This window comes from Micrasema longulum, unplaced genomic scaffold (genome assembly GCF_059751315.1).
Source record: "Micrasema longulum isolate JH-2025_06_02 unplaced genomic scaffold, ASM5975131v1 h1tg000937l, whole genome shotgun sequence".
NCBI classification, from domain to species: Eukaryota; Metazoa; Arthropoda; class Insecta; order Trichoptera; family Brachycentridae; genus Micrasema; species Micrasema longulum.
The window spans coordinates 258,503-286,000 of record NW_028278128.1 but is presented as its reverse complement, the minus strand read 5'-3'; the positions used below and the strand labels follow the sequence as shown (position 1 = coordinate 286,000).

Sequence of the window (27,498 nt, the reverse complement as noted above, 5' to 3'; positions counted from 1 at the left end):
AAAGTGATGATGGCTTGGAAAAGACAAAAACATGGCTAGACTACATATAACTTACTTACACTTCACGCGCATAAAACAAAATATCTGACTATGGACCAACGGAATCGGCCAATTAAAATTCATGAATGCACAAATGCAAAAAACAGCGACTGTGACTGTCAAACTATAGAAAAGATCGATAATACAAAATCGAGGGTTGCTGCTTCAGTTTTGAGATAGACAAGTAAAAACAAATATTTATAATTGCAAATGGCTTTATTGTTTTTCAAATATTATCCTTGAAGATCAATACAGTTTTGCATGCGTTTGAACCAATTTTCGAAGCACTTTTTCCAGTCCGATTGAGGTACCTCCAAAACATGTTATTTGAACGTATCAACCGCTTCTTCAGGCGTCGAAAAACGTTGACCTCGCAATTTATTTTTGATATGCAGGAATAAGAAAAAATCATTGGGTGCCAAATCAGGACTGTACGGCGGATGACAATCAATTCGATGTTTTGAATGCTCAAAAATTCACTTGTTTGCGCTGATGTGTGACAGCTTGCATTGTCGTGGTGGAGAATGATTCGTCTTCTACAATTGGTTTTCCTTATTTTTCCGAACACTTCTGGCAAACAAATGGTGGTGTACCATTCAGAATTGACCGTTCGACGTTGCTCTAATAAAACGGTGGCGACATGTTCAGACGACTATTTGCTTCGAAGAGCTTCGTGCGCGAACAACTTTTGTTGGATTTGGCTCGTCTCGAAAGACCCATACAGTCGATTGTTGTTTATTTTCGGGTTCATATGCATAGATCCATGATTCGTCGCCTGTCGCCTGTCGCCTGTCGCGATCTAATAGACGTCATTTGAAGTACCGTGATTGAATTTTTTTAAACATTTGTTTGCACCAATCGACACGAGCCTTTTTGAGGCGATTGTCAAATTATGCTGTATCCAACGCGAACAAATCTTTTTGACGACCAAATGTTCATGCAATATTGAATGCACGCGAGTGAAGCTAATGCCCAAGCATGCCTCAACCTCACGGTATGTCACATGACGATCTTGCAATATCAGTTCACGCAAAGCATCGTTTTTTTCTGGCACAACAGCCGATTTTTGACGGCCTTCACGAAATTCGTCCTGTAACAAAGTGCGACCACGATTGAATTTAGAAAACCAGCGGAACACGGTGGCTCGAGATGGTGGTTCATCACCAAAAGTCGCAGCGAGTTTATCGGCACACTGTTGTTGGTTTAATCCACGTCGAAAGTCATAGAAAATCATCGCACGAAAATGTTCACGATTTAGTTCCATTTTTTTAACGAAATCAATTTTTCAAATATCTGTATAAACAACACAAATATCACTCGTATGACAAAACGTTTTGAGTACGTTTACCATTAAAAATGGCAAACTTTACGATGACGATGTCAGATTTGACATATTCACACTGGTGTTGCCATATCTCAAAACTTAAGTAGCAACCCTCGTACACATTGATAGTAAGTTAAGATGGAACATACACGTTGATAAGACAGCAACCAAACTTAGAGAAATAATATATATATTTAAAAACATTAGAAACATCCTAAAGAAAATTACTGTATAGATTAATGTATACTATGCTCTAGCACAATCAATTATCAATTATGGAATAATAGGATTGGAAGGAACAAGTAAAACCACATTAGAGCCAATAATGAAAGCACAAAAAGCCCTACCAATACTCTACACACAGACTTTTTACAGAATGTCCAGTACTAGACATATATAAGGCAAATATACATAAAGACAATTTTAGGACACTTTCATCAAAAGCCTGACAGAAATAATGAAGGATAACAAATTTACGACACTAGGCAAAGACAAAAAACAATACTTCTGCTACCAAAGAAAAAACAAATTACGAACAAAGATATTATAATGTTCTGGCCCTTAAGCTCTACAACTTTTTTAAGTATGGATATATTGGTAAGCAAAATGAAAAACCATGTTTTCAAAACTCTAGTCCATAAATAGATTACTAAAAGGACTAGACAGGAAGCTGAGGAATATTGTATTTGTATTTTTCTCCAAATACAAATAAAATATTAATAAAGCGCGCCCAGAGCCAGCAATGAGCCAAGGAACTAGCCGATTACTCCAGCTTATTTCTTCATACAATAAGTGTACTATACTTTAAATATGTTAAACCCAGTGGCGGGATCTTTCTCCTAGAGTAAACTTGCAGATTCAACAAATTCTTTGAAGATTCTCGATTTGTAAAACAGTATTTCAAACATTATTTCTTAAGGACTATTTTTCTTTGAAATTATACTTTTGAAATATGACTCGCAACACATGTGGCGCTCGACGCGGCCGTTTTTGGCATTATTCATTTCTAAAACATATAGGCCATATTTTTTGTAAACTTTTATGTAAGTTATATAAAGATACTATAGCCACACAATATAATATATCACGAAGTTACGTCGTTTGAGTTGATTTTATAGATGAGAGTTGTTGTATCAAACAGAACCACAGAAAAAAATAGCAAGTTATAGTATTTAACTTACATTATATTATGTATCTACTATGTAGGTACAAATAAACGAATTTTTTTATAGCTTACCAGTACATAAAATCACCGTTCGCACTGGTGTGTAGGTGCACTACTACATTTAAAAATTTTAAAATGCTTCAATACCTTCGAAAACAGTATTAACAGGGGTTATAAAACAATTTTTAAATGTGTTACATAAAATTTACAGAGATGGGTGTGATCGCCCACCCAAGAATTTAAAAATCGAAATGAATCTATTGTTTCTAAAGACACGAAAGAACTAATTATTTACTCAGCATGCAACAAAGTATACAGCACATTCCTAAAAGGTGCGCCTTTCGCTATAATTTATTCGCGTAACAACAATAACAATCAACATGTAAGGTTATTAACAACATTTCAGCGTTGAGAACTTTTGTTTAAGGTCTCGTCCGGTGCAATAAACTCGGCCCGCGAAAACGAAAGTGCAAAATGCTAAATGGTTTCTCACAGTCGGGAACAATAGGTTGGGGTCGACTGCTCTATAGATGCTATCAATCATGCCGAAATGTTACATGATACAACAATAAGGCCGCTAATGAAAACAAATAATATGTTGACCCGCGGGAGAAGATTCTCTTTTCTTTATGTACGACACGTGACCTAAAGCCCCTCAAGCTTTTAAAAAGCTGCCTAGTAAAATCTAAAATCTTATAGCTCCTAAAACTAAATCGTATTCTTATATTGTTTTTCATCATTTCTTGTCGTCCAAAAGCGCATGAGACTGCACAGCGGTGCTATTCTGAACCGCTCTCGCGGTCGTAGAAAACACTGTATCTCGTGTACTTTGTGTGTAAATACGCGAGATTCTACGGCCGCGAGAGCGTTTGGAATACCAGCCCAGGTTTACACTGTAAACATTAATAAAGTTTACAGTGATTACAATTATTGTAACTGAAAACTTTACAGTAATTACAATAGCTAAATGTGAATCTTTATAGTAATTTCATAGAGCAGCGGTTTCTAACCTTCATGCTTTTGATCCTCCCAGAAAAAAAAAACATTTCTGCGCCTTACCGAAAAAAAATTTTTTTCCTCACCTCCCGACCGTTTAATTTGTTTAATAAATACAAAAATATAAACTAGAGATGGGCGTTTAGGTTATTTTAAAGAAATAGAAGTAACAGTTTTAGTTCAGTAAAAATATTTATATTATCACCATTAGTATATATTAAGTAATTGTATCTCAAAGGGTTTTTTTCCTGATAAATTTAAAATTTCGATTATAGTACCAATTCATAAATCAGGCCCTACGTGTAAAACTGATAATTATAGACCAATAACATTGATTTCACAATTAGCAAAAATCCTAGAAAAATGTAATAAAAAATAATAATTATAAATTTTATGGAAACTGATTATCTTTTGTCAAATAACCAGTTTGGATTTAGATCTAATTGCAGTACAGATGATGCAATATTTAAACTTACACATTAAATTTGTACTAGTCTAGATGCGAATATGAAAAGTTTATCAATTTTTTAAGATCTTAAAAAAGCATTTGATACAGTAAATCATAGAATTTTAATGAATAAATTACGTAAAATTGGCATAAAAATGAGTGCTTGTTGTTTTTTGAAAGTTACTTAAATAGTTTCATTTAATATCCTGCCAATTTTTTTATTATATAAAAGTTTTTTTGTGTGAAACTATTTCAGCTGTTGAAAGAATAACTGTTTTAAAACAACAGTTTAAATTTTTTTACCACCTCTAATATAGACACGTTTTAAATAATAATAAAAAAAAGTATTTTCATTGGGAATTAAATGTATGCATTAAAATACTTTTTTGAATAAACATTCATTCGCTGAATTTCTACCATTACATACCAATGTAAAGTTTAATTTATTTGTAGATAATTATGATATGAAAACGGATTTTTTATTGAAAATGTTTGGCGCCCAAGTCCGCGCCTCCCAGGTTGGGAACAAATGCCATTAAGGATTCCAATTCGAAATGGCACATCTGATTATTTATTATTTTAATTATTTATGGAAAATAACGGCGTGGTACATCAGAAAATAAAGTGGTGTGGTACAGCAGAAAAAAATATGATCAACACAGGTCGATGTTTATTGCACTTAAAGTGTACAACTACTTCCCTAATTCAATAACGTTTAAAATGTTTACAAAATATATATAAAAGCATACAGAAACAAATAAAAATAATAACAAATTACAACAGGGATGGAGAATACCTTAAATAAGGGAATATGGAAGTCTAGGCATTTACAGGGCTTATGACCTGTCATTGGCTGGTTTAAGTGGCCACTTTACACACTGTGTAACATTCACCATTTTGCCTATGTTCGACCATCCATATTTCTTCAATTCTTCCATTTGTTGATTTTAGTTAAGTTAAAGAGCTGAAACCTTTATTGTTGTGAAGAGATTCATCTGACTGAATTATTTCACATACTAGGCAACGCCAGTATTTTTTCTACGAACATTTGGACAAACTCAAATATTGTAAATAAAAACATGGTGTAGGAAATATATAAATTCACTTACATCTCCAAAGTTTAGCCTATTAGCATTCTTTCGGAATTCAGTCATAGCATATCGCTCTTTCATCTTCCTGACTCTCTTTCCTCCTCTCTTCTTCCTACTCTGCTCTATGGGTTTGGGGAGAGGCTTCACAAATTTTACTGGAGGTGGTTCCTGCAGAAAAAAAATATAAGCAATAAATAAAAAAAATATATAAAATAAGGAAGTCCGGTGGTTTTTTTTTTATTTGTTAATAAACTATTAAAGTAGGCTAAATTTATTTTTTTTAATTTTTATGTATTGTATTATTAGCGCTATGATTTTTTAAAGTTTCGAATTTCTGAAATTACTCCTCGTGTGACGTCTCAAGTTCTATTCTACTTCTTCTCAGTCAATTCTGGCAATTGGTCCATTGATGGTAAGTAAACCAGAAATCTTCCACAACTATCTTATCATTGGTTGATTCATATGAGCTAGTGACGTCAGTCAAAGTAGTTTGTTTTAATTAACATGTTTTTTATTATTTTTTTCAAACATTTTTAGGAAATTTTGCCATATAATTTAATGCTCTAATTTTTATCGCGCGAAAGAAAACATTCTATGTATCTAATTTCTAAGTTCTGCATTAACATTTTTTAAATTAACATATACATATTGCAAGCAGCGTCGTAGCTGCGGCTGTCTAGGCGAGCGACTGCCAGGGGCGCCAACCCTCAGACGGGCATATTTTGCAGACCCACGGCCTTCTTTTCTCTTTCTCTTCCAAAGAAATAAGTTTTGGGGGGCGCAAAATTCAAATCTTGCCAGGGGCGTTCATGACCCTAGTTACAACACTGATTATAACACTTGGATTCCACTGAATTGTAATAGCAACTTACTTTTATTTATTTATTTGTATTGCAAATAAATACTCCATTCACTTCTTCTGGTTTATTAATAATGAATAAGTTAGTACACAAAGAATATAAGCTTTCACTAATATTATGTTTTTTTTAATTGTTTAAATTGATTACATATTAATAATCTTATTTTTAAAAATGGGTTGAAAATAATATTAAAGAATCAATTTTGACTGTTTAAAAAAAGGTTCCTATAATTTTATCCTAATAAGGTGAGTACATCATAAGTTTAAGTATGCTGACCTGCAACTTGTCAAGTTTTTTTTCTATTTCTTCTCTTAGCCTCTGACCTATTTTTCCATCTACACTCTCGTGACATGCATCCACTCGAGCAGCTAATGTTGCTTTAGTAGATACTAAACGAGCTGCTTTTCTACGCAATTCCTGAAAAAGGGGTAATAATATAAACTTATTTCATCGTAACAAGGAATTTTAGTAAAGATACACAAAGGTCTCCGATTTGAATCCCAGATCGAGTTGTAATATTTCCATTAAAAAATATATATTATTATACCGGTAATGTGTCTTGAACAATATCAGAGTAGAAAATAAATCCAGTGTGTGGGAGAGTGGCTACTTTTGAAAATCCAGAGAGAGTCTTTTTTTGCTGGCCAAGGGATAATACATTACAGGCGGGCATCTTGGATAACTTAGTGAGGCCCCCTGCGACACCCATCATTTTGGCTGCTGTTGAAGCTCCTGAAATAACCAACTCATATTATAACAAATCTAAAAGCGAATACAAATATTTTTTATTATTATATTTATTCAAATTTATAACAAAACCGACAAAATCTAGATCGAGGTAATCTAATAATAAATAAAAGTTAATCGGCGTGGTTCTAATACTAAAAAAAAATAGGAAATTATTATAAAAATCAAATATTTACAAAAATAAAACTATACTAATAATTTTAAAAACATTACTGCAAATAAATTTATATAGTTGTACAAAAATTATTGAATTTAGTTTTTTAAATATTACAAAGCAAATATTAGAATTATTATCCAGCTTCTTACCAACTATAGTGGACAGATTTGGGGCAATAAATGTCATTCGACTTTCTACATAATCAAATATTTTCTGTTTAGCGTTGTTTAATTCAACAGCCATATCACAAGCCTCGTCAATTTCTTGTTTTTCTGTATCTGTTAATAACTGTCTGAAAACATCATAAAAACATTGAAGACAACGCTCAAATAAGATAACATTAATGAAAATGCACAATTGACAAATAACACTCACCCTTGTGTGGTTGATGCAGTAACTGATACCACCATGATGGTAGCTTGGGTAAGGAAACCCAATAAAGTCTCATTATTCTTGGCTTGGTCCAGATCATTTCCCAATTCCTTCACTGTTCGTACATATTCCAAAGGAACCAAAACCAGAGATTCCAATTCTGGAAATCGCTTTTGATACTTATCCCTCACAAACCTGTGGATTACAGCTGCAAGACAAATACCTAAGTTATGATGTTTCTTTTTGTTAAGTGTAGTTTTACAAATTTAAATAAATGATTAAAGTTCCTAGTTAGGTAGTTTAGGAAAAATTGACACTTGAAAATGCATTTTTACGATACTTAACTCTAGAACTAATTATTATTTACACTATTTGATTCTCGACACTCTCAACATGAAATATTGATTTGGCTTGAACTGGCATTTAATATATGGTTGGTATTTTACTATTTTATTAAAGAACATTAAAATACAATACTTATGTTTTTTTTTCTTCAAAATTTCAAAACATACACCCATAAAGTTTTTATCACTATCCACAAATAAATGTTCCCCTGTGGCATTTTTTGTGGATTAGGATATATAACATCGGTAGTACCAATAAAATAACCATAGATAGGCAGGGTCAATCCCACTTAGCTCATAAAAATATTTTTTTTATGAATTGTTAACGTATGAAGTGCTTACAAGTAAAAGTTATTGTATTAATTTCTAGGGCTTTAAGTATTCTTTGCATAAACAACTTTCTCACACAGAGCGGTGTACATCGAAGGCTTACCTATTTCAGCATCAACTTCAGCAGCGATATTATTAGCTTCAACAATTAATTGATATTCTGGATCATTTTCCATGAGTCCTACAACATCTGATGATTTGGGTACTTTGTCGAAATTTTCACCTATTAATTTCATCACCTGAAATGATTGCTTAAGTCAGTATTGAAATACATAGGTAAAATATGAAATCTCAAATATAAAAACGTGATAAATAAACATTACATATTTTCTAAAATTTAAATTTTCGTAATATTCGGTCTTATTTATTATTGTAATTTTGTGCATGAAGAAACCACCAAAACACTTATTAATTGATTAATTACCTTTTGTAGCCTCTCTGAATCTCTTAACTGAGCTAACTCTTTTATAGAAATATTCTTAATGTCCTCTTCCATGGGCACAACTTTTTCTGGGCCAAATATATTTTTTTGGTCTCCATCATTGGAAATTGAAGTTTTTGTTTCAATTAACGATTCTAGCTCGTCATTATCGTTTTCCTCTAAATCTGCCAACAATTCATCAGCTAGCGACATTTTTTAATAAAATTAAGGTATATTTCTGCTTTGAAAACAGACTTCAAGTGATACTTTATTTTAAAACACAACGTAAACAAACGTTTCGACGAAGGCGAAGTAAACTAAAAACCTAACCTCAAAATTTTGACATTAAATGTCATTTAGGAAAGACTAAATGTTAGTGTCTATGGTAATGGTTCTTCTTCTTCTTGGTTTTTTTGGCTTTTTTACCCCCAGTTGGGGTGTTCTATCCAGTGTCGAGTTTCAGATTTGACTTATTTCAATATTTACACGTGTTAGTACTATATACAAGTTAGTGTGTTAGTATTTAATATTACATTCACTTTACATAATATATAACTTATTTGCAATTAAATACCATTTATAACTACATATTTACATAACATTTTACAATAAGTTTATTGGGCGGGGACAGGAACAGGAGAGTTAGAATATGAGCAGGAAATAAGACGTTGATATCGGAGAGGTTAGATAGGATCTCAGGATAACAATAATTTATGGGGTATCCAAAAAAACATGATTAAGATCTTCCTCCTCAAGCTGACATTCGCACATCGCAGAGTCCCAAACATGAATTCTGAATAGATGAGAACCATTACAACAGTACCCAATGCGCATTCTGCATATGGAAGATGTCTAATTTTTTTTGTTCAGATTTGTTCAAAATCACTTTGGAAAACCAAGGTTGTTATTTTACATTTGGTTTTAATTGGAAAAGGTTATGGTAAATGGTTATCCCATACTAGTAAAGGGGTGACATCGGTCGCTTTGGGTGTTATAAGGTAAATAAAAATATCCAACTTTTCGGGAGCTTAAGTCTGGGATATATTAACACCAACTAAAAGAATTATTGTAAGTATTGGATATTTGCACAAAAATTAAGATTGAACGTACAGTTTTCTTGACAGAATCCAAAAATATTTTAATCGATTCATCGATGCGTACACACTTCAATACTTTTTAAAAAAAATTATTACGAAAAATAACAGACTTCATATAAAAAATAATCAAATATACATAATAGTACATACATATAGTCAAAGTTTTTCAAAAATATAATGATATTTCCTAATAAATATAAAAATGTTAAATAAGAAAAGAAAAAAAGAGTAAATCAATTACACACCGACAAATATTTTATTTCATCAACCGTATTCTACATTTTATTTTACACAAAAAAGTCGTAACATAAGTATTTTCAGTATTAAAAGTTTTTGTTAAAAAAAATTTTCATGTTGAAATCGAATTTAATGCACTAAATTCGTTAAAAAAACTCGAAAAAAAACATGAGATCATTAATTCAAAACAATTTTTAAACGCAATTTTTGGTATGGAGTACAGTTTTTTCAACTAATCGTGTATTCCCCCAAGTGGAAACGCATTCTATGAAATAGTAATTTGAGTTTTTTAAAAAACGCAGTCACGGGAAATACTACAGATGCATAAATCGAAATCATCAACAATCTTTTCGTGACATCTTTTTTCCCAAGGCTGGTATTCTAAACGCTTTTAAGGCGCGGTATAGCCACAGAAGAATAGAAATGATCTTCATAAAATGATAATTTGACATTATGTTCTGAAAAATGAGCGTTGTAGTGCCAATATTGCCGTACAAAACGCGTAGTAAAAAAGACTAACTATCTAAACAAATTCACTCTAAATTCAAAGCTGTATGTCGCGTCTTTTTACGCCGCTTCACATTTACTGACTTCAAGTTAAGTTTCGGAACTTTTAAGTCGAATAGAACACAAAAGAAGTGCTTCGTGCTGCATTTAGTTATTTATATCAATGGGTAGAGCGCGTATTTAGTAGGTAAATGCGCGTTATAAAAGCGTTTAGAAGCCTTGGTGTCATCATTGTCGTTGCGGCTGATTTACTTTTCTCTCCGTACATACAACTTTAACAAAGGCGGTTTGATAATGATTATGTAATTTTATGGATCAACGGTGTTTTGGAATAAAAGCAGCTACGGCATGCTTTTTGGAACAAAATTATTGGTTTCTCATTTGTTTTCTCTACCTCAAAAGCTTATTTACTGACAATTTTATTCATCTGATATCACTTAGATTCATTTTTATAATAATTATTGAATGGATAAAATATGTGGAATAGCCTTAGAGTATATACATCTTATATACTCTAAGGCAATAGCCAAAAATGTTCGAATGGGCACGAAACCGCTACAGAAATGCGAATGCTACTTTGATGTAAACCATAAATGATCAGTAATTCCCGCAGTATAGAAGTGGCCAGAGATAATAACACAATATTATTGTCTATGCAAACCTTTCTTGGCATCGTTTTTGGATAATTCCCAAATTCATTCCGAATCCGAACCTGCGCAAACAGAAAACTTGTATTTAAAAACACGCCAAGGCCACAAATCCCACAAATAAATAAAGATCGACTATATCTATGGAAATCTCTCGACAGCTCTGAGCGTGTCTTATGTTGTAATATTTGTCAAAATATTAAAAAAACTATCCTACAAATACAATTCTGCAGTTAATTTCACATAAATTTAAATGGCTGTTTTATTTATGTGTCACGTGTGTGTAAATAAATGAGAGTCATTAATGTGTACTTGATTTAAAGAGAAAATTTATTAACTCGCTACCATGGGGGAAGCGCCTTATTTGACTTGTTTAGCGGTTTATATTTTATCTTTTAACATTATCACAACAAATTCGAGGACATCTACTTTATGGAAACTAAATTTGGAAGAAGGAAAAATTATAGATGTGTCACCATTTAGAGAGGTAAGTTATTTTTAGATAGTTTTTTTCTATTATAATGCTTGGCGTGAATTTGAAGTTTTTATCCATATTAATTCCCTATTCTGTAAGTTGTTCTCTAATGTTTGTTTTATATAGGTTGTAATGGATGGTATGGAAGGGCAACAGATATTAGATGATGATCCTATATTCAATATAATCACTTCTACAGTCCTCTTTGGACAGACTTGGACTAAACAAGGGCTTGACATGTTCTGCACTGACTGCCAGCTGATGGAACAGCAAAAACACTATCAGAATACGTATGTCATCATGTTGAATACCAATTTCAGCACAATTTCATCAATATGCATGTATATTTACTTATTGACAGCTAACTTCATCAAATAATCATTTTAGATGTATTAAAAACAATACACGGTAGTGTATTTAATAAACCTAGTACTCTCGTTCTGGTCATCTTATCACAATATTATTCGCACTAAAAATAGTAATGCATTTTAAACCTAGATACAAATACTAATTTGTTTATAAGTAGAATGTCAAATTATCACATTACATTATGTAGAGATTACCAATTAACATTAGAAATGTATTTTATAGATATATTTAAGAAGTTTGACAAATTAACTGCTGCAAAGCAGGTCATATAATATCTTCATTTGCAAACCAATAAACCACAAATATCTTATATTTATTTGCTTCTGTTTACATTGAAGTCATTTTCATGTTATGTTTATTTATTTTACATAATCCTTTTTTTGCTATATAAACACCTCATTGGACACAACCCGTGTCGAGCTATTCATTTACATTATTTATGTGAAGCTCATAGTTATAATAGTTGGTATCTGAATAACACATACATGTACATACACACCAATAAGGTTTTCAATTAGGGAAGCAGTCACTTGGTGGGTACTAGGTAGATAGGTAAAATATGTGCCTTCTACCATCACAGTAATTCGAGTCAAGTGCTTTGAAATAAACTAAAAAGAAGTTTTATGCCACAATATCAGCATATAAGAGTTATATTTCCTAGTCTAATATTATAATACCTTTGTGTTCGGCCGATTTAAGTGGTGAATTCGTTATCACTCATAATGTATGAAAAATAAACACTCACATTATATTTATTTATTTATTCATATTTTTTGTCTTACAAACTATAATTGATAATAAAAATAATGTGACCTCACTGGGGCTACCCGTGCCGAGGACACTTAACAACATGCATAAAAAGTATATGTAAATCAAAACACGTAGTACTTTATATAATTGGTACACCTATTATTAATATTTTTATGTATTTCATTGCTTTATATTTGTTTTTTATTATATTTTATACTTTATTATTTACGTTTAAGTAACATGTATTCTTATCACATATATATATACTTTATATTTGTATAATAACGATTTTTTAATTCTTACATTTGATTAGCTAGGTATTTATAATTAAGTAGTTTTAGTTTTTCTTTTTTCTTTTTTATGTTTTTTTTTTTTTTCTTTTTTTTTATTTATTGGGGATATCAACAGTAATACATGTAATAAAAATATAACAAATAACATATACAGAGAATAAAACCAATGACAGATATCCACAGAAATACATTAAATACACGTACAATACATACTAGTGTGTTTGTGTGAGTGTAAGTGAGTGAGAGGGTGGGTGTGTGGGTGTTATATTGGAAAGAGGGTGTCAGGTATCGAAAATATAAATATATATAAAATATTGTTTATTGTTTTATTAGTTTTATTGTTTTATATATATATATATATATATATTTATATATATAACAAAAAATTATTCATGAATATAAAGTTGATTTGACTGCATAACATGGGTAAAAAAAAACGTTTCTAAGACAATCAAATATAAAATCAAAAATAATGTTTTCAGAAAAAGGTGGTTACGTACTAAAAATAATTAAAATCTACAATATTCAATTAACAAAAAAATAACTATTCAACTAAGCGCATGTGTAATCATGAAACAGATGATCAAATATGCAGTATTCATTTACGAATACAGTGCCCTATGCACCACTGAGTGCGAAAATTACATTTGTGAATAAACAAAAAAGACTAACCGGGTTGTGGTCCCGTGGTAGTATTGTGGACTCACGAGCCAATGGTCCGAGGTTCAAATCCCACTATACCCCAATTCGATTTCCATTTTTCCAGCACAAGTTAATTACAACTTTTAGGAAATGGTCTGAAAATTTATTTATTTATTTATTTATTTACGGACAAAGTCCATTATATATTTAAGTAAATAATAAGAACTCAAGTATTTCTCTTTTAAAAAAAAAAAAAAAAACTTAATAAACAGAGATAATTAACAAAATGTTCAGACAGTTTAAAACACTACATATTTATGTTTATAAATTATTTATGTACATCCATATTTTTTATATTACAAAACGCACAATGAAAAAACAAAAACCTAACATGAGCTATACACTTGTGGAGCAGTTGATTCAATATTGAATGAGACAATCCATTTTACTTCTACCTAGCTCCACTATCCATTTTTTTATAGCCTTTTTGAACATTTTCTCGTTACTAATTGTGTTAATAGATAGTGGAAGTAGGTTATAGATTTTAATTGAATAATACTCCGAAAGTGGTATTAGTTTGTATTTGTTTAAGTTGTCTTTGTGTTGAGGATCTAGTGATTATATTATTTGTATGTGATGTATTGTATGGGTTATGTCTTTCATTTGAGTAAGAGTAGTTTTTTAATCTGTAAGTGAGTATTGTTTTAGTGTATAATTGTTTTGGTGTCATATGTTGTGATTTGTGGAATATTTCCTCAGTAGATGTCTGTATCGGGACTAAGTATTATTTTAATAATGGATTTTTGTGTAAAAAATACACAATTTAAAACTGTGTCACTCGCACCACCCCATCCAACTATACCGTATTCCAAAATTGATTGGCACAATGTAAAATAAATCTTTAAAAGTTCCTTTGCATTAATTATATTTCGAATTATTTTGAATATATACGTTATTATATACGTAACTGCTGTTTCCACTTCAAATTTATATCAATAATAACTCCTAAGTATTTGATATTATCTGTCCTGTCCAATATTGGGCAGTTACAATGAGAACTCTGAAGACAATTATTATTATGTAGTTTATTATTATGAAAAATAAACATGGATTGGTTTGCTAGAATTGCTTCCACATAGCTAGTAAGATCTCAATTTGCTCATCCACGGACTGTGAATTCAGTACTGGAAGACCGCCTTATGGAAAGCAACGGACTTTCACAGTTCCATATCTTAGACGGAGTGTTAGCGGAGTGGATTTTACTTCAGTTAGCGCATAAATGCGCAGGCAGAAGGTTATGTGTGGGCTTGTTGCAATTTTTTAGAAGCGATTAATGAATGAACATCGAACCCATCTAAGATCGCTACAATCAACAAACTAATGTTGTAGTTAATAAAAAGATTAGTTAACTTATAGCTGATTTTATCATATAAAAAATTTAGCACTGATCGTTTAGAAGTCATATTTTTAGGAAAGCATTGATCCCATCCCATCTATGGATGAACTGCTCATGATACACACACTTAAATATATAAGTATTGAGCCGAGAAACGAGCCACTCACTATCGCGGGCTACTGGGCACTTCTGCACCGGCAAGCAATATATAGTAACTGTTCAAAACAAGTGTAGAATTACGTTATTATTATTATTGTAATTCTACATAACATGTCTAAAAATATTTAATTATCGAATAAGTTATTTATTTTTAAATTATATATCAAAGATGCCTTTGTAATACCTATATCAATACTGCTTAGATTTTCATTGAATAATGAATTTTATATTAATCTTTTAAGGAAGTGTATAAGTCTTATATAAAAGAGGTTCATATTAAACACAACTAAGGCATAATACCCAGAAAAACTCATTGTACATTTAAATGGCCTTGAAAATTAAAGAAATATAATTGACAAAAACAGAAAATTGTAACATAGTATAAAATAATAATAGAAGACATTCCTCATCGCTAAATGAAATAAAAACATTAAAAAGATGAAATTTTATTTTTCTAGTTACCAGATTTTTTGTAAACGTTTGATGTAAATCTACTACTACTACCATCACGCCATTTCCCCGTAGGGGTAGGCAGAGAGAATGGACCGCCACATACGTCTATCCTGTCATACAATCCTAGCCTCCTCCACATTCATACATCTTGTCATACATGCCCTTCGGTTCTGTCTGCTTTTGACATGACCAGACTTAAGATTTTGGTTTATCTGATCATGCCACGTCTTCCTTGGTCGTCCTCGTCTCACGTTGCCGTTCATTTCCGCCATATATACTTGTTTTACCATTCTTTCGTCGTCCATTCGTTCTACGTGACCAAACCATCTCAGAGACCCTTTCTTAATCTTATCAATTATACTTGACTCAGATTTACACTCTCGCCTGATTTCATCATTTGTAACCCTGTCATACATTGATTTCCCACAAGAGATCGCATTTCAACCGCTTTCACTCGGCTTTAATCCTTCCTCTGCCAGTTCCATGTTTCACTTCCATACATAAGATGTAAATCTCACTGAATATATTCTTGATAAACAACATTATTTTTTTTTTTTAATATTCTTCCAATTAGCTACTGATTTTTGTCTAGTTACCAATTTTCTTTGCTCTTGGAATCCATAATTTTAAAGGAACCGTCTTGCACTATTTAAACTAATGGTATGGTTGGTTTTATCTAGTTCATCCCTTGAAACGACTGAGAACTACGAAGTCACTAATACAGAGGAAGCCCAGGTTGATAATATTGATGACGAATTTCTCGACTGTGGAAAAGCTGTTAACTTTACCTATTATGATAATCTTGTCGGAGTTGCCAGGAGACACAGACATCCTAATGTTCCTGAACCACAGGTAAAAATAACATAAGCATAATCAATACCATAATTATGAAACAGACCCATTTTTATGTCCACACACCCCAAAGAATACCGTAAATAACAACTAATATTCAGTGGGTCCACTCATGTTACATATTGTCACATATACTATACATACAGTGTGTTCGAATGTTTAATAATTTATTTATTTTAATTTATAATAAGCCTATGTTAATGTGTTAGTGACTGTTGGTAAACCAAGTAAACATGTTTGTGTTGTGATGTAATAACTTATATTTACATATAAGTTATTTAGATCAAAAATTTTAGAAATAAATAGGAAAAAAAAATAGCGATAGAATTTTAATAAATCAGCAGATAGAATTCAAAAACTCACCCTTATTAGTCCCTTTAGTTAGACCCTGTACATTGTAATAAAACAATAAATGTTATCATAGAATAGAATCCTCTCTTACAGTACAGTATAGTGCGAATTAATGGAATAAGAGTAATTTTTGTAATTTTTTACATATAGCAACGCTCATATGTCAATTTGGCAGTTGTTTAGCATAAAAAATTATGACTTTCAGTTCATTAATCTTTTGGGAGCTCATATTGATGTTTGTTGGTGTACTATCTGTTGTTTTTTTTTTACATTTTCTCAATAAAGGACTAATTTTATAAATTGCTTACATATTAAACTGTGTTTTTGAGTTGGTTTAAATCATGGATATCACGCCGAGGAAAAGGGAAAAGATTATAACCTTAAGTGAACATACATCAACGACTCAGAAGGAGATTGTAAATGAATGTTTTCTGAGTCAGGGAGCAGTCAGCAAGATTATTAAGCAGAAAAGAGAAACAGGGTCAGTTGAAGCAAGGAAAATTGGGAAATGTGGAAGAAACCGGAAAACTAGTGTCCGAGATGAAATATCTTTAATCAGAAATAGTAAATTAAACCCCAGAAACTACTGTGGCTCATATTGACCAAACGGTGAAGTAACCCGCGAAGAAGATGTTTTGAGGCTGCTTTTCATATATGGGGACCGGATCTTTGATACCAATAGAAGGAATTATGAATGTCCTAAAGTATAAAGCTCTATTGGAGCAGCACTTGAGTACAGAACCAAGTAAATGTTGTGTTGAGCTGTATTTCAACAGGACTCAGCTCCTTGTCACATATCGAAGTTTATGCTTAAGTATTTCAATGATAAAACGATAACTCTTTTAGACTGGCCTGGAAATTTACCTGACCTTAACCCTATAGAAAATTTGTGGGCGATTTGTAAATCTAGGATACAACTGGACTCCACCACCAAGATAGATGATAGAAGCTGTTATTTAGATGTGGTTTGGATATGACAGAATGAAAGAAAATTGCCGAAGTTTAATTGATTCCATGCCAAAACGTGTTCAGGCTGTTATAAAAGCAAAAGGAAGACATACATCCTATTAAATAAAAAATATTTTATGATTTTACGTCACCTGTAACTCAAAATATTAATAAAAAACATATTCTATGATCACAAGGAACTTTATTCCATTAATCCGCACAATACTGTACACCTCCAACACATGTTTCAATAATTTGTCCCACTCTGTTCCATTGTGTATTGTATCTCTTTCAACTTATTTTTAAATGTACCTACACTTTAGATAATATTAATTTTATATAAATTATCCTTACACTGTATAATATTCACCAGTCTGAAGATGCCCATTAAAGGGTGAATGCGCTAATTGGTCAAACAAATAAGTGGAAGTGTACTAAGTGTTTTTAATTAATAACTTACATGTAAATATAAGTTATTACATCATTACAATGGAGTTCCATCAAGAATTGTCAATAAATACTTTTAATCAAATAAATGTTTGTGTTAGTTGGCACACTAAAATATTTTATTTGAAAATGTTCGGTCACTACACCATCAACATAGGGTTGGTTATTAAACATTCGTACAGTTACACAACACATTCCAGTTAAATTGAAAAAAATAACCAGTAAAACGTCAGCTGGAGGTAAAAAATACCCTATATCTTTTTTGTAACATTTTTTAAATAATGTTTTTTTTGCAATTGCTGTAGCTGAACTTAAAAGAATAAATGTCGAAACTACAGCGGGATAATGTATGTTTTGTTAACTAGTCAAATTCTAAATATTTTTAAAAAAAACTGATGTTTTGGCTCAGTATTTTCACCGCCAAGCCATGAAATATAAGCAGACAAGCTTTGAGGTGTGTGCTCAAAAAATTACGAGCATATACATTGCTAAAATTAGCTTACGATTTAAAAATAACTAACTCAAATTGCATGTAAAATATTTTTTTTATACAGTTATTGTTAATACCTGTAAATGTATTTTTTTGTTTATGTGCAAAAATAAATAAGTATTACAGTAAAATTAGGAGCTCCCTGAGTATAATGACTAAACCCTTTATGCAGTCCAGATCTGATTCCTAATAAATTCATAATAATTGAATTTTATTCTTCCCGGTTCTGGGTGTTCCATGCTATTTTTAGACTCTTCCGTGGATTTTTCAGTTGTTCCGGGTGTAGTAACCTCAATATGTTCGGTGTCACTCAAGTTTGTGTGACCTCGACGAAATTCAGTAAACCTGAACTGAAATCGATGGTGCAGAGTCCCCATAGTATTTATCAAGCTTATTCTTGGTTTGAGTGATGTCTTTTTTCTACAAAAATTAATGCTTGATGAGTACACAATATTTAAGTTTTTCAATTTTTGCAAAAATTCACGCGGTTGTCTGCTTTGTATGGCTGTCAAACACAAACTAAATGAAGCAGATTGCTCAAAATTTCACAGCAGTCTTTTGGCAGATGGCAATTGGACTTAATGATCCACCCTTGTATATTTTTATGGGATCAACGTTTTCATGCATCTATCCAATATACTGCGCTAAACATGGATACAGAAAATTATGTATTTTATCTGTTAATATTCTATTTCCAAATAGTTCTGACTTGCGAATTGTAAAATTATATGCAAAAAAGATACAAACTAAGTTTTTTGTGGATGTGTTAAAGGTTGCACTCATATTTACGAAGAAAAAGAATTACAAAAATGGCGGAACTGTTACCGACTTCGATGTGAATGCTCTGGAGAGACGACTCAAGAAAGCCAAGAGGGAGAAACCAAAGTCAGTTCAACTGTACAACCAGATTGGGAACTATTGGCGTATTAAGGGGGACACTCGTCAGTCTATAGAGTGTTTCCGTCGGGCACTGGCAGTATCACCACACAACGCTGAGGTAACTACTTTTATAAATCCTTTCATGAAATGGCTCCAAGATACCTATCGGACCTTTGTATAGGGAAAAATACATGTCAAAAAAAATCTACTCTTAGGTCAGCATTCGATTCGGGCAGAGGAAAACTTGTCGAAATCCGGCGCTCCCTAAACACTAAATTCGGAGTTCGTGCTTTTGCCATTGCCGGTCCCTCTGCCTGGAACCAATTGCCTTCAAACTTACAAATCATCGACAGTCCCAGTCAGTTCAGATCCCAACTAAAATCTCGCTTCTTTAGATTATCATACCCTCAATTTTAAATCAGAAAATATAATAAGTCGCTTTAGCTTAGTTTGAATGTAAGTTTAAGTATACAATTTTAAAGCGCCCTTGAGGTGATTACCACAAAAATACCGCTATATAAATCAGCCAAATATTAAATATTATTATAATATAAGTTTCCATATAAACATGAAGAATGTACAAATTTTGATTTTATTTATTCAGAAAAACAACAAAAGAATATATACAACAATTTTTAAAAAAAACATAAAATAAAGCCAAATCAGTTTTCCACAGAAATACAATTATAAAAATCCAGTTCAGTTAGTTTTTGTGTGTGAGGATGCGTGGGTAAGTGAGTGGAGTGTGGTTTTGGTAAGTATGTGAATATGTGTGTGAGTGTATATGGGTGTGAGGGTGGGTTTATGGACAGGGTAAGTGTGTGTTTGATATGAGTGAATAGAAACAACTTAAATTAATAATGTATAAATATATTTTTTTTATAAAGAAACATAATTTTTTTCATATAATAGTTTTTTAATTCTTGTTTTAAAAGTGAGTTTACTGCAGTACAAATACGTCTTTTGGTTTCTGACACATGTTGGTAACTACAAATTTTCAAAAAGTGAGATTTCTTCATATCTGGCATCAAATAATCTTTGTTTAAAAAGTAAATATGTAGAAATATTTAGTATTTTATAAATACAAAAAAAAGTTTTATAATATTCTACTTGTGGTTTTATTTGAATTGTTGATTTGGGATGAGCTTTTAACTTTAAAAGTGCAATATCTCACGACTAGTGAAATGTTAGTTACCAACTTGTGCCAGAAACCCGACGACGTGATAGTTCGATTTATGTTGTTTATTGACAATTCTTGCTGGAATTCCACTGTTGTCAATTTTTTTCCAGAAGAAAAGAACAAGAGAACACAACAAAAAAATATAATAAATTGGTCCATAATGTATTCTACTTCATTATTTTACAGAAAATTTGTCAATAATTCATAACATCTTCACCGTACACTGCGCAAATATCGTGAACACCTTTGGCAGCTTTATTTTCTCAATTAAACGCAGCCAGAAGGAGGTGTCAAAAATATACTATACATTTTATTCAGATTTTGTGCATAATTGTTAAAAGTAAAAGCGTAAATATGTATTTAATGTTAAACGCTTGTCCTTGTTGAAATCTACATTAAATACGCTGTCAAATTATTTCATATTACTTTTGTTTTGATCAGGTGCTGCTGAACTTAGCCCGCGTACTGTTCACCCTGCAGTACTTGGACGACGCCATCTACCTCACACGGCGCTCCCTGGAGGTCCAGCCTCCTGACCGCAGTGCTTGGCAGCAATACTTTACGCTGGGGGAGATCTTCAAGGCGTACGGCCACTACCAAGAGGCCGTGCTGCACCTGCGTCATGCGCTGGACTTGCGGCCCGACTTCCAGCCTGCCGCTGCCGCTCTCAAGGAGATCGATAGCATTCCGGAAGCCACCATACACGTCTACACCCTCATCATCATCATCTGTCTGGTATGTCCTTTTCATATTTAGCTGTTAAGATCTTTTGTCAGATACTAATGGTTTAATTTATGATAATTGTATAGTTGACTCTGGCGATTCAATAAATAATTGCAATGAATTTCAGTTTAATTATTAACTCACGGGAGTGGAATCCAGCCTTATCTACAAACATTTGGACATATTCAATCCAACTAACTAGTGTAAAAAAAGTATTGTCTATTAGGTGAAATGATTCAGCCAGATGTATCTCACCCACATATTACTAAAGGTTTCAGCTCTTCTACTTCACAAAATTCAACAAGTGGAGTTTAAGAAATGTGGATGTTTTAACATAGACAAGGACTGTATTCAACCTCCTAGGGAGTTATTAAGATTAATATGTTACAGCAGAGATGAAGAACGTTTTAGAGAAGGTATTATAGAAGTTGAAGCATTTACAGGGCTTGTGACCTGTAATTAGCTGATTTAAGTGGCCACTTTACTCACTGTGTAACATTCACCATTCTGCCTATGTTTGAACATTCATATTCTTTCAATTCGATTTTTGTGAAGTTAAAGGTTTCAGTTCTTTAACTTTATGAAAATCAACAGATGGAAGAATTGGAGGAATATGGATAGGCGGAATGGTGAATGTTACACGGTGTGTAAAGTGGCCACTTAAACCAGCCAATGACAGGGCTTAAGCCGGTAAATGCCTAGACTTCTACATTCCATTTGATTATTTGATTGAGAACAACAAATTAGTTTATGTTTCTGAAATGCGAGATCTAGGTGTCATTTTTGATCAGAAGTTGTCTTTCATCGCATAAACTGCATAGCCAATAAATCCTTAAAAATGTTAGGATTTATTTTGCGAGTGACAAAGGACTTTAAAAATATTAATACTTTGAAAATGATGAATACAGCTTTAGTTAGGAGCCAGTTGGAATACATCTCAACTATATTGACTCCGTATTATAGTTCACACCAATATACTCTTGAAAGAGTTTAAAATAAATTTTTAAGAAATGTTAACTTTAAACTTGGAATCAGATGTAAATTTACTAACTATGACTTCCTATTAAATACTTTAAACTTGTTAAAACTAACCGAGCGAAGAAAAATTATAGATTTATTAAATTTATTTAAGATTGTCAACATGGGACTGCCTAAATCTATTAGCTCTTATTAACTTCAAGGTACCAGGAGGAATGACTCATCAAGTACCTCCTCCGTTTAGTTGCAACAATTCGCGAATGATATACTCGTATAATGCTATTCTCAATCGACTTTATGTACTCAGCAATAAATATTCTGACGTTGCTGATATATTTAACATAAAGTAAAGTTTATATAAATCAACTGTTTTTAATTATTTTAAAGGTGGTGAATGGTAACTTACATTTGTCAAGCTATAGTTATGTACCTATATATTTTTTTTTTTTAATATTTGCTTTCTTTTGACTTTTTTTCTAGTTTTTGTAAATTTTTGTGCTTTCTTTTTACTTTGCTTTAAATATATATAGGTTTATATATATTTTTTGGATTCTTATTTTAAACTTTTAAAAAAAACATTTTTTCTCATAAACTTAGTATAATTATATTTTGTAATTTTTTTATTTTTTTTTGTTCAATGTACCTTTGATTAAAGATATACCTACCTGTCCTTTTTTATTCCATTCCATTTTTCGTACTCTTTAATTTTTATATTCTTTTTTTATATTTTATTTTTAACACAATATGTTCATTGAATGAAACCATTGTGTTATAGTATGTACATATAAATTTTTTATGCTTTTTTTTCTCGTTTATCTACTGTATATTATTTGAAGTGTTTATTTCTACACAATATATATTTTTTGTAAGTAAAAGTATATTGATAAATAAATTGAATGAAACCATTGTGTTATAGTATGTACATATAAATTTTTTATGCTTTTTTTTTCTCGTTTATCTACTGTATATTATTTGAAGTGTTTATTTCTACACAATATATATTTTTTGTAAGTAAAAGTATATTGATAAATAAATTCCTTCACTAAAATGTTCTTCATCTTTGTTGTAATACATAAATGAAATAATGTTTCTACATCAACATCACGAGTTCTACTTCTGCCTAAAAAATGTAAGAACCTGGTTGGGCCAAAATTGTCATCATCATGAAGGCAAACAATTGTTGATTAATGACTCCCATCAAGTACTGGCCTGTGTCGGTCTCTGCCTATTTGTTCTCACTCTACTCCTGTGACGGGTGGTGTGATTGATGCAAGTTTCCTCTAAGACTTATAGCCCTAACTTGTCCCATCTTTCGTCTGGGACACTCCTGACGGATACCTTTTCTCTCTTAACTGTGTCCTACCCCAAACTTATTTTTTAAGTCGGTGATTTGGTTTGACCTTGATATTTACTTAAAAATACATAAATCATATACCATATGATCAAAAATAAACAGGAATTTCTAATTTGAAATGCCCGCGCTGCGCCAATCAGATGTTGCAGACACATTGGCAGTACTGTTTTTGACAATCTGTCTATGTTTGACGGCGATCGGATGTTCAGTATTCTGTCAGGGTCTGTTTGAGTCGAAAAATTGTTGTGTGGCAATTTTTACAATGAATAAAAATTTGGAACAACGAGCGTGCCTCAAATTTTGTTTTGCTAATGAAATTTCGTGGGCCTAATCATTGAATAAAGCCTTTGGTAAATCGTGCATGTCGAAAACACGGACATATAAATGGTATAAGAGGTTCAAAGACGGTCATGAATGCTTAGATGATGATGAACATACAGGACGCCCAACAATGTCAGTTAACAAAAAAAACATTGAATCAGCAAACCGAATTGTGTTAGAAAATCGATATGTACCAATCCGAGAGCTTGCTGTGTCATTGAGCATCTCATATGGATCGGCAGATCATATTTTGACAGATGTTTTGGGCAAAAACATTGAATTTTGTCCGAAAGCAGCGTCCAATTACTGTGGCCAAAGAGATGATTTCCAACGCAGATAACAACCACACATTTATCACATAATAACTGGTGACAAGATGTGGGTTAACAAGTTTGATTTGCCGACCGATCAACAATCTTCCGAATGGTGTGAAAGAGTACAAAAGACACTCAGCACAATAACCCAAAAAAAGTCATTGAACATAATAATAATGTATTTATTTTGATTAACAGGTGATGGGTGTGCTACTCGTAATACTGTCCTCTGTGGACGGAGGCACCGAAGCGGAGGAGCACAAGATGCAGCGCCACTTCAACCGAGCCATGGCCATGCGCTCCCTCCGCAGCATGGCCATCCCACCCTCGCGAGCGCTCCGCTCCAAGAAAGGGGGACCCTAGATACCACACACATCCGCTGGTCGGAATTTACTTATTGCAATAACTATTTCTCACAATAATAAACAAAATCATGCGAAAGTCACCCTACTTGAATGTTTAAAATTTAATTTTCAAAATGTACGAATACTTTTATCTATTTACTATGTTGTAAATGTGAAATTACCATACAAATTCCTACCATCACAATCACCCGAGCGCACCACACTTTACTTCTCCTTTCTATTTTATGACTGATGCGTGTTAGATTAGTCTATTTATTTTTCGCGTCCAGTGTTGCATTGTCAGCTTATTTTGTCGTGAAATATAATATATGTATATAGTGTTGTTGTGATGAATTGGCCCCAGAGGCCGCTGTCTGAATTAATCTAATTTCCTCAATTTAATTTTGAAAAAAAAAATTTTGCTTGTTTTAATTACTTATTTTTTATGCATTGACAAGATTAAGGCATAGTTATTCCATTATTTAACTACATATTACTTCGTGTGTATGAGGTGTATTTCTTTTACAGTCAGGTTTTACTCATATTTTATAGCAAGAATTTTCTATGTTATCTATTCTGCACTTTTTAATATTTACTGCACAACATAGTGTAGCTTTAAAAAAAATGTTGATTCGAATGAACTTTGTGGATTGACATTTTTTAGATACTAATTAGATGTACTTAAGGCAATATTTCAACACATTCACTGCCTAATTTTCTGTTGATCCCGAACATGATACTTTTGGAGATTTCAATTTCATATTACAACCACCCTCTTTTTAAATGTAGTATCTAATGTAATTTTATTGGAAGTACATATATATTGATATTTTCGGTTGATAAAATGAGATAATATACAATTCATGTAACAGTTTTAAATCGAGTTGACCGTGAACACTACTGCCAGTTGTGTTTATAGTGCGAGGGACATTTTTACTTAAGAAAAACATATAATTAGTGTTGCCATTTAACAGGAAATAATATAGAGCAATCTTTGGCGTTAAAACTGACTTTAATTTTTTATTGTACGGTGAAAATAAAAATAGTTCTATAAAACTAAATTCACTATAGAAAAAACTTAATATTTGGTCAAGATTGGGTTAGAGACAACTTATTAAGGATTTTATTTTCTATAAAATTTGTCAATAAACAATTTTAATACATATTTTTAAACTAAATGTGAGCAATATTGAATTAAGATAATTGGATTATAATCAGTGTAAAAGAAATCACTTTTTCTGCAAATGATTAAGGCGTTTATTTATTTATTTATAAAAATGGTTTAATGATTACGTTTTTAAAAATGCCAAAAATACAATCCTGCGTCATTTAGACAAAGTGTTAAAAGTCACTATCGGCTGATTGCGCAGAAGAGCGTTTTAAAGTTTCAATGGTTTAATTCTTGAACATACAATTTGGGTGCTATCTTAGAATAAACTTTAAATGTGTAAATTAAATTAAATATGTGAAGTGGTACAAGTCATATTGTGTTTCTTCTCATACTTAATTTTTCCATGTTATTAAAGGCAAAGGCACACAAGTTACATGTACTTTTATACCTAATATGTAGTACCTTCAAATTAAACAACATTAACCTATTATATTATTGAAATGAATAAGTTTTTTCTAACTTGTATCTTTTCTCCAACCTTCCGTAGAACTTATGGAGTGGAATTGCATACTTGACTCATTTTCACAATTTTAATGACATAACCTAAATGCCGCTGAATTTGTCAAAAAATATATATTGTTACGTAAAAGTTAATACACATTGCAGTGAACCATAAAAAAAAACTGTTTTTTTTGTATATATTTGTTTGTATAAGTCTTACACTATGTCATGAACTTCCATTAAAATTTCCGTCCTCAGTGAGAGAACCAGGACTGTGTATATCATCACGCCACTAATTTGCATAAGGCGATTTCAAAGTATCTTCTCTTGTGTCACATCAAATACTAGTCATCACCTTAAATTGTAAGAAACTTTTTTTATTTAAAATGTGCTACGCCAATTTTTTATATTTTTTAATTGCTTTGATTTCTACAATTTTTTTTATTGTTCATCAAACCAAATCCAATTTAAATTCAAATAATCGGATATAAAAAAGATGTGTAAGTTCATTTTTTTTTTAAATTAAAATTTACGCAGTTAATCTAGGTGTGTGAATTTAAGTCATGAATTTCAACTGCTCGGTGGAAAATATCAGTTAGTAGATAGTGTTAATTTTGTAAGAGGGCAAAATTATAATTCATTTTTCACAAATTAAAGTTTAAAAAACGTTTTTGTTTGAACTGATTTAAAAAAATGCTGTCTTACAAAACAGCCAAAACTACTTGCTGACATAATATGCCTTGGAGTAGTGGTTTTCGTATAGAATGTATATTCAAAGAACTTTTCAAATTGGTCTGTGTAGATGGCCGCACTACGTACACAAACCGAAAATATGATTTAATTCGGTAAGCTATACAATGTAAAATTAGCCATTTGTTGTACGGTCTAGTCAGAATAGTTTCATTAATATGAAACATTGGCTCATTGCTATGCATTTTTCTTGTGTATTAATTAATATAAATACATAGATTATTAGTATTTTTCCACTACATTATTTGTTTTTATAAATTTGTAATTAAGATTAAAACAACTTCATTTGTGTATATACCTGAAAAAAGTACAAATTTTTCACCTAACCACTTTTCAAATTCCTCAATTCGTTTTTTATTGAATTTCTGTTCATCCACCAACCTATAAACTAATATTAGTGAACACCCATAAATCCTACATGCATAGGTAAATATGGGCGTCAAATTTAAATTAATTTGTAAACATTAACTTCAATGAACATTATTTGATTTCTTCTATCATTGAGAATGTGAAATACCACACATTAGTATAAAATATTTTTAACATTTCCAATACTGTAAAACTCCAATTATCTGGATTAATGAGTGCCAGATGTTATCACATAAAAACTTACTTAAACATGTCCAGCAAAGTTAA

At 31.6% G+C, this 27,498-nt stretch overlaps 2 protein-coding genes across 2 annotated transcripts in view; one reads left to right on the top strand and one right to left on the bottom strand.

Moving 5' to 3' along the window:
- Positions 1–8,621, bottom strand: part of Prp31 (pre-mRNA processing factor 31) — a 48,286-nt gene extending 39,665 nt beyond the window's left edge. Inside the window, exons 1-7 of the mRNA XM_088231966.1 lie at positions 8,298–8,621; positions 7,977–8,112; positions 7,203–7,407; positions 6,977–7,119; positions 6,471–6,655; positions 6,200–6,340; positions 5,082–5,231 (exon numbers count right to left, since the gene is read on the bottom strand). Coding sequence (XP_088088092.1) covers positions 5,082–5,231; positions 6,200–6,340; positions 6,471–6,655; positions 6,977–7,119; positions 7,203–7,407; positions 7,977–8,112; positions 8,298–8,507 — 1,170 coding nt within the window. The 5' untranslated portion in view covers positions 8,508–8,621. The remainder of the gene's footprint in view (positions 1–5,081; positions 5,232–6,199; positions 6,341–6,470; positions 6,656–6,976; positions 7,120–7,202; positions 7,408–7,976; positions 8,113–8,297) is intronic.
- Positions 8,622–10,832: 2,211 nt separating this feature from the next.
- LOC148278041 (uncharacterized) lies at positions 10,833–25,543 on the top strand. The gene is made up of 6 exons (XM_088232018.1): positions 10,833–11,269; positions 11,384–11,547; positions 16,000–16,171; positions 19,180–19,404; positions 20,908–21,201; positions 24,355–25,543. The coding sequence occupies exons 1-6, from the start codon at positions 11,129–11,131 to the stop codon at positions 24,517–24,519; spliced, it is 1,161 nt and encodes a 386-aa protein (XP_088088144.1). The 5' UTR covers positions 10,833–11,128; the 3' UTR covers positions 24,520–25,543.
- The last annotated feature ends 1,955 nt before the right edge of the window (positions 25,544–27,498 follow it).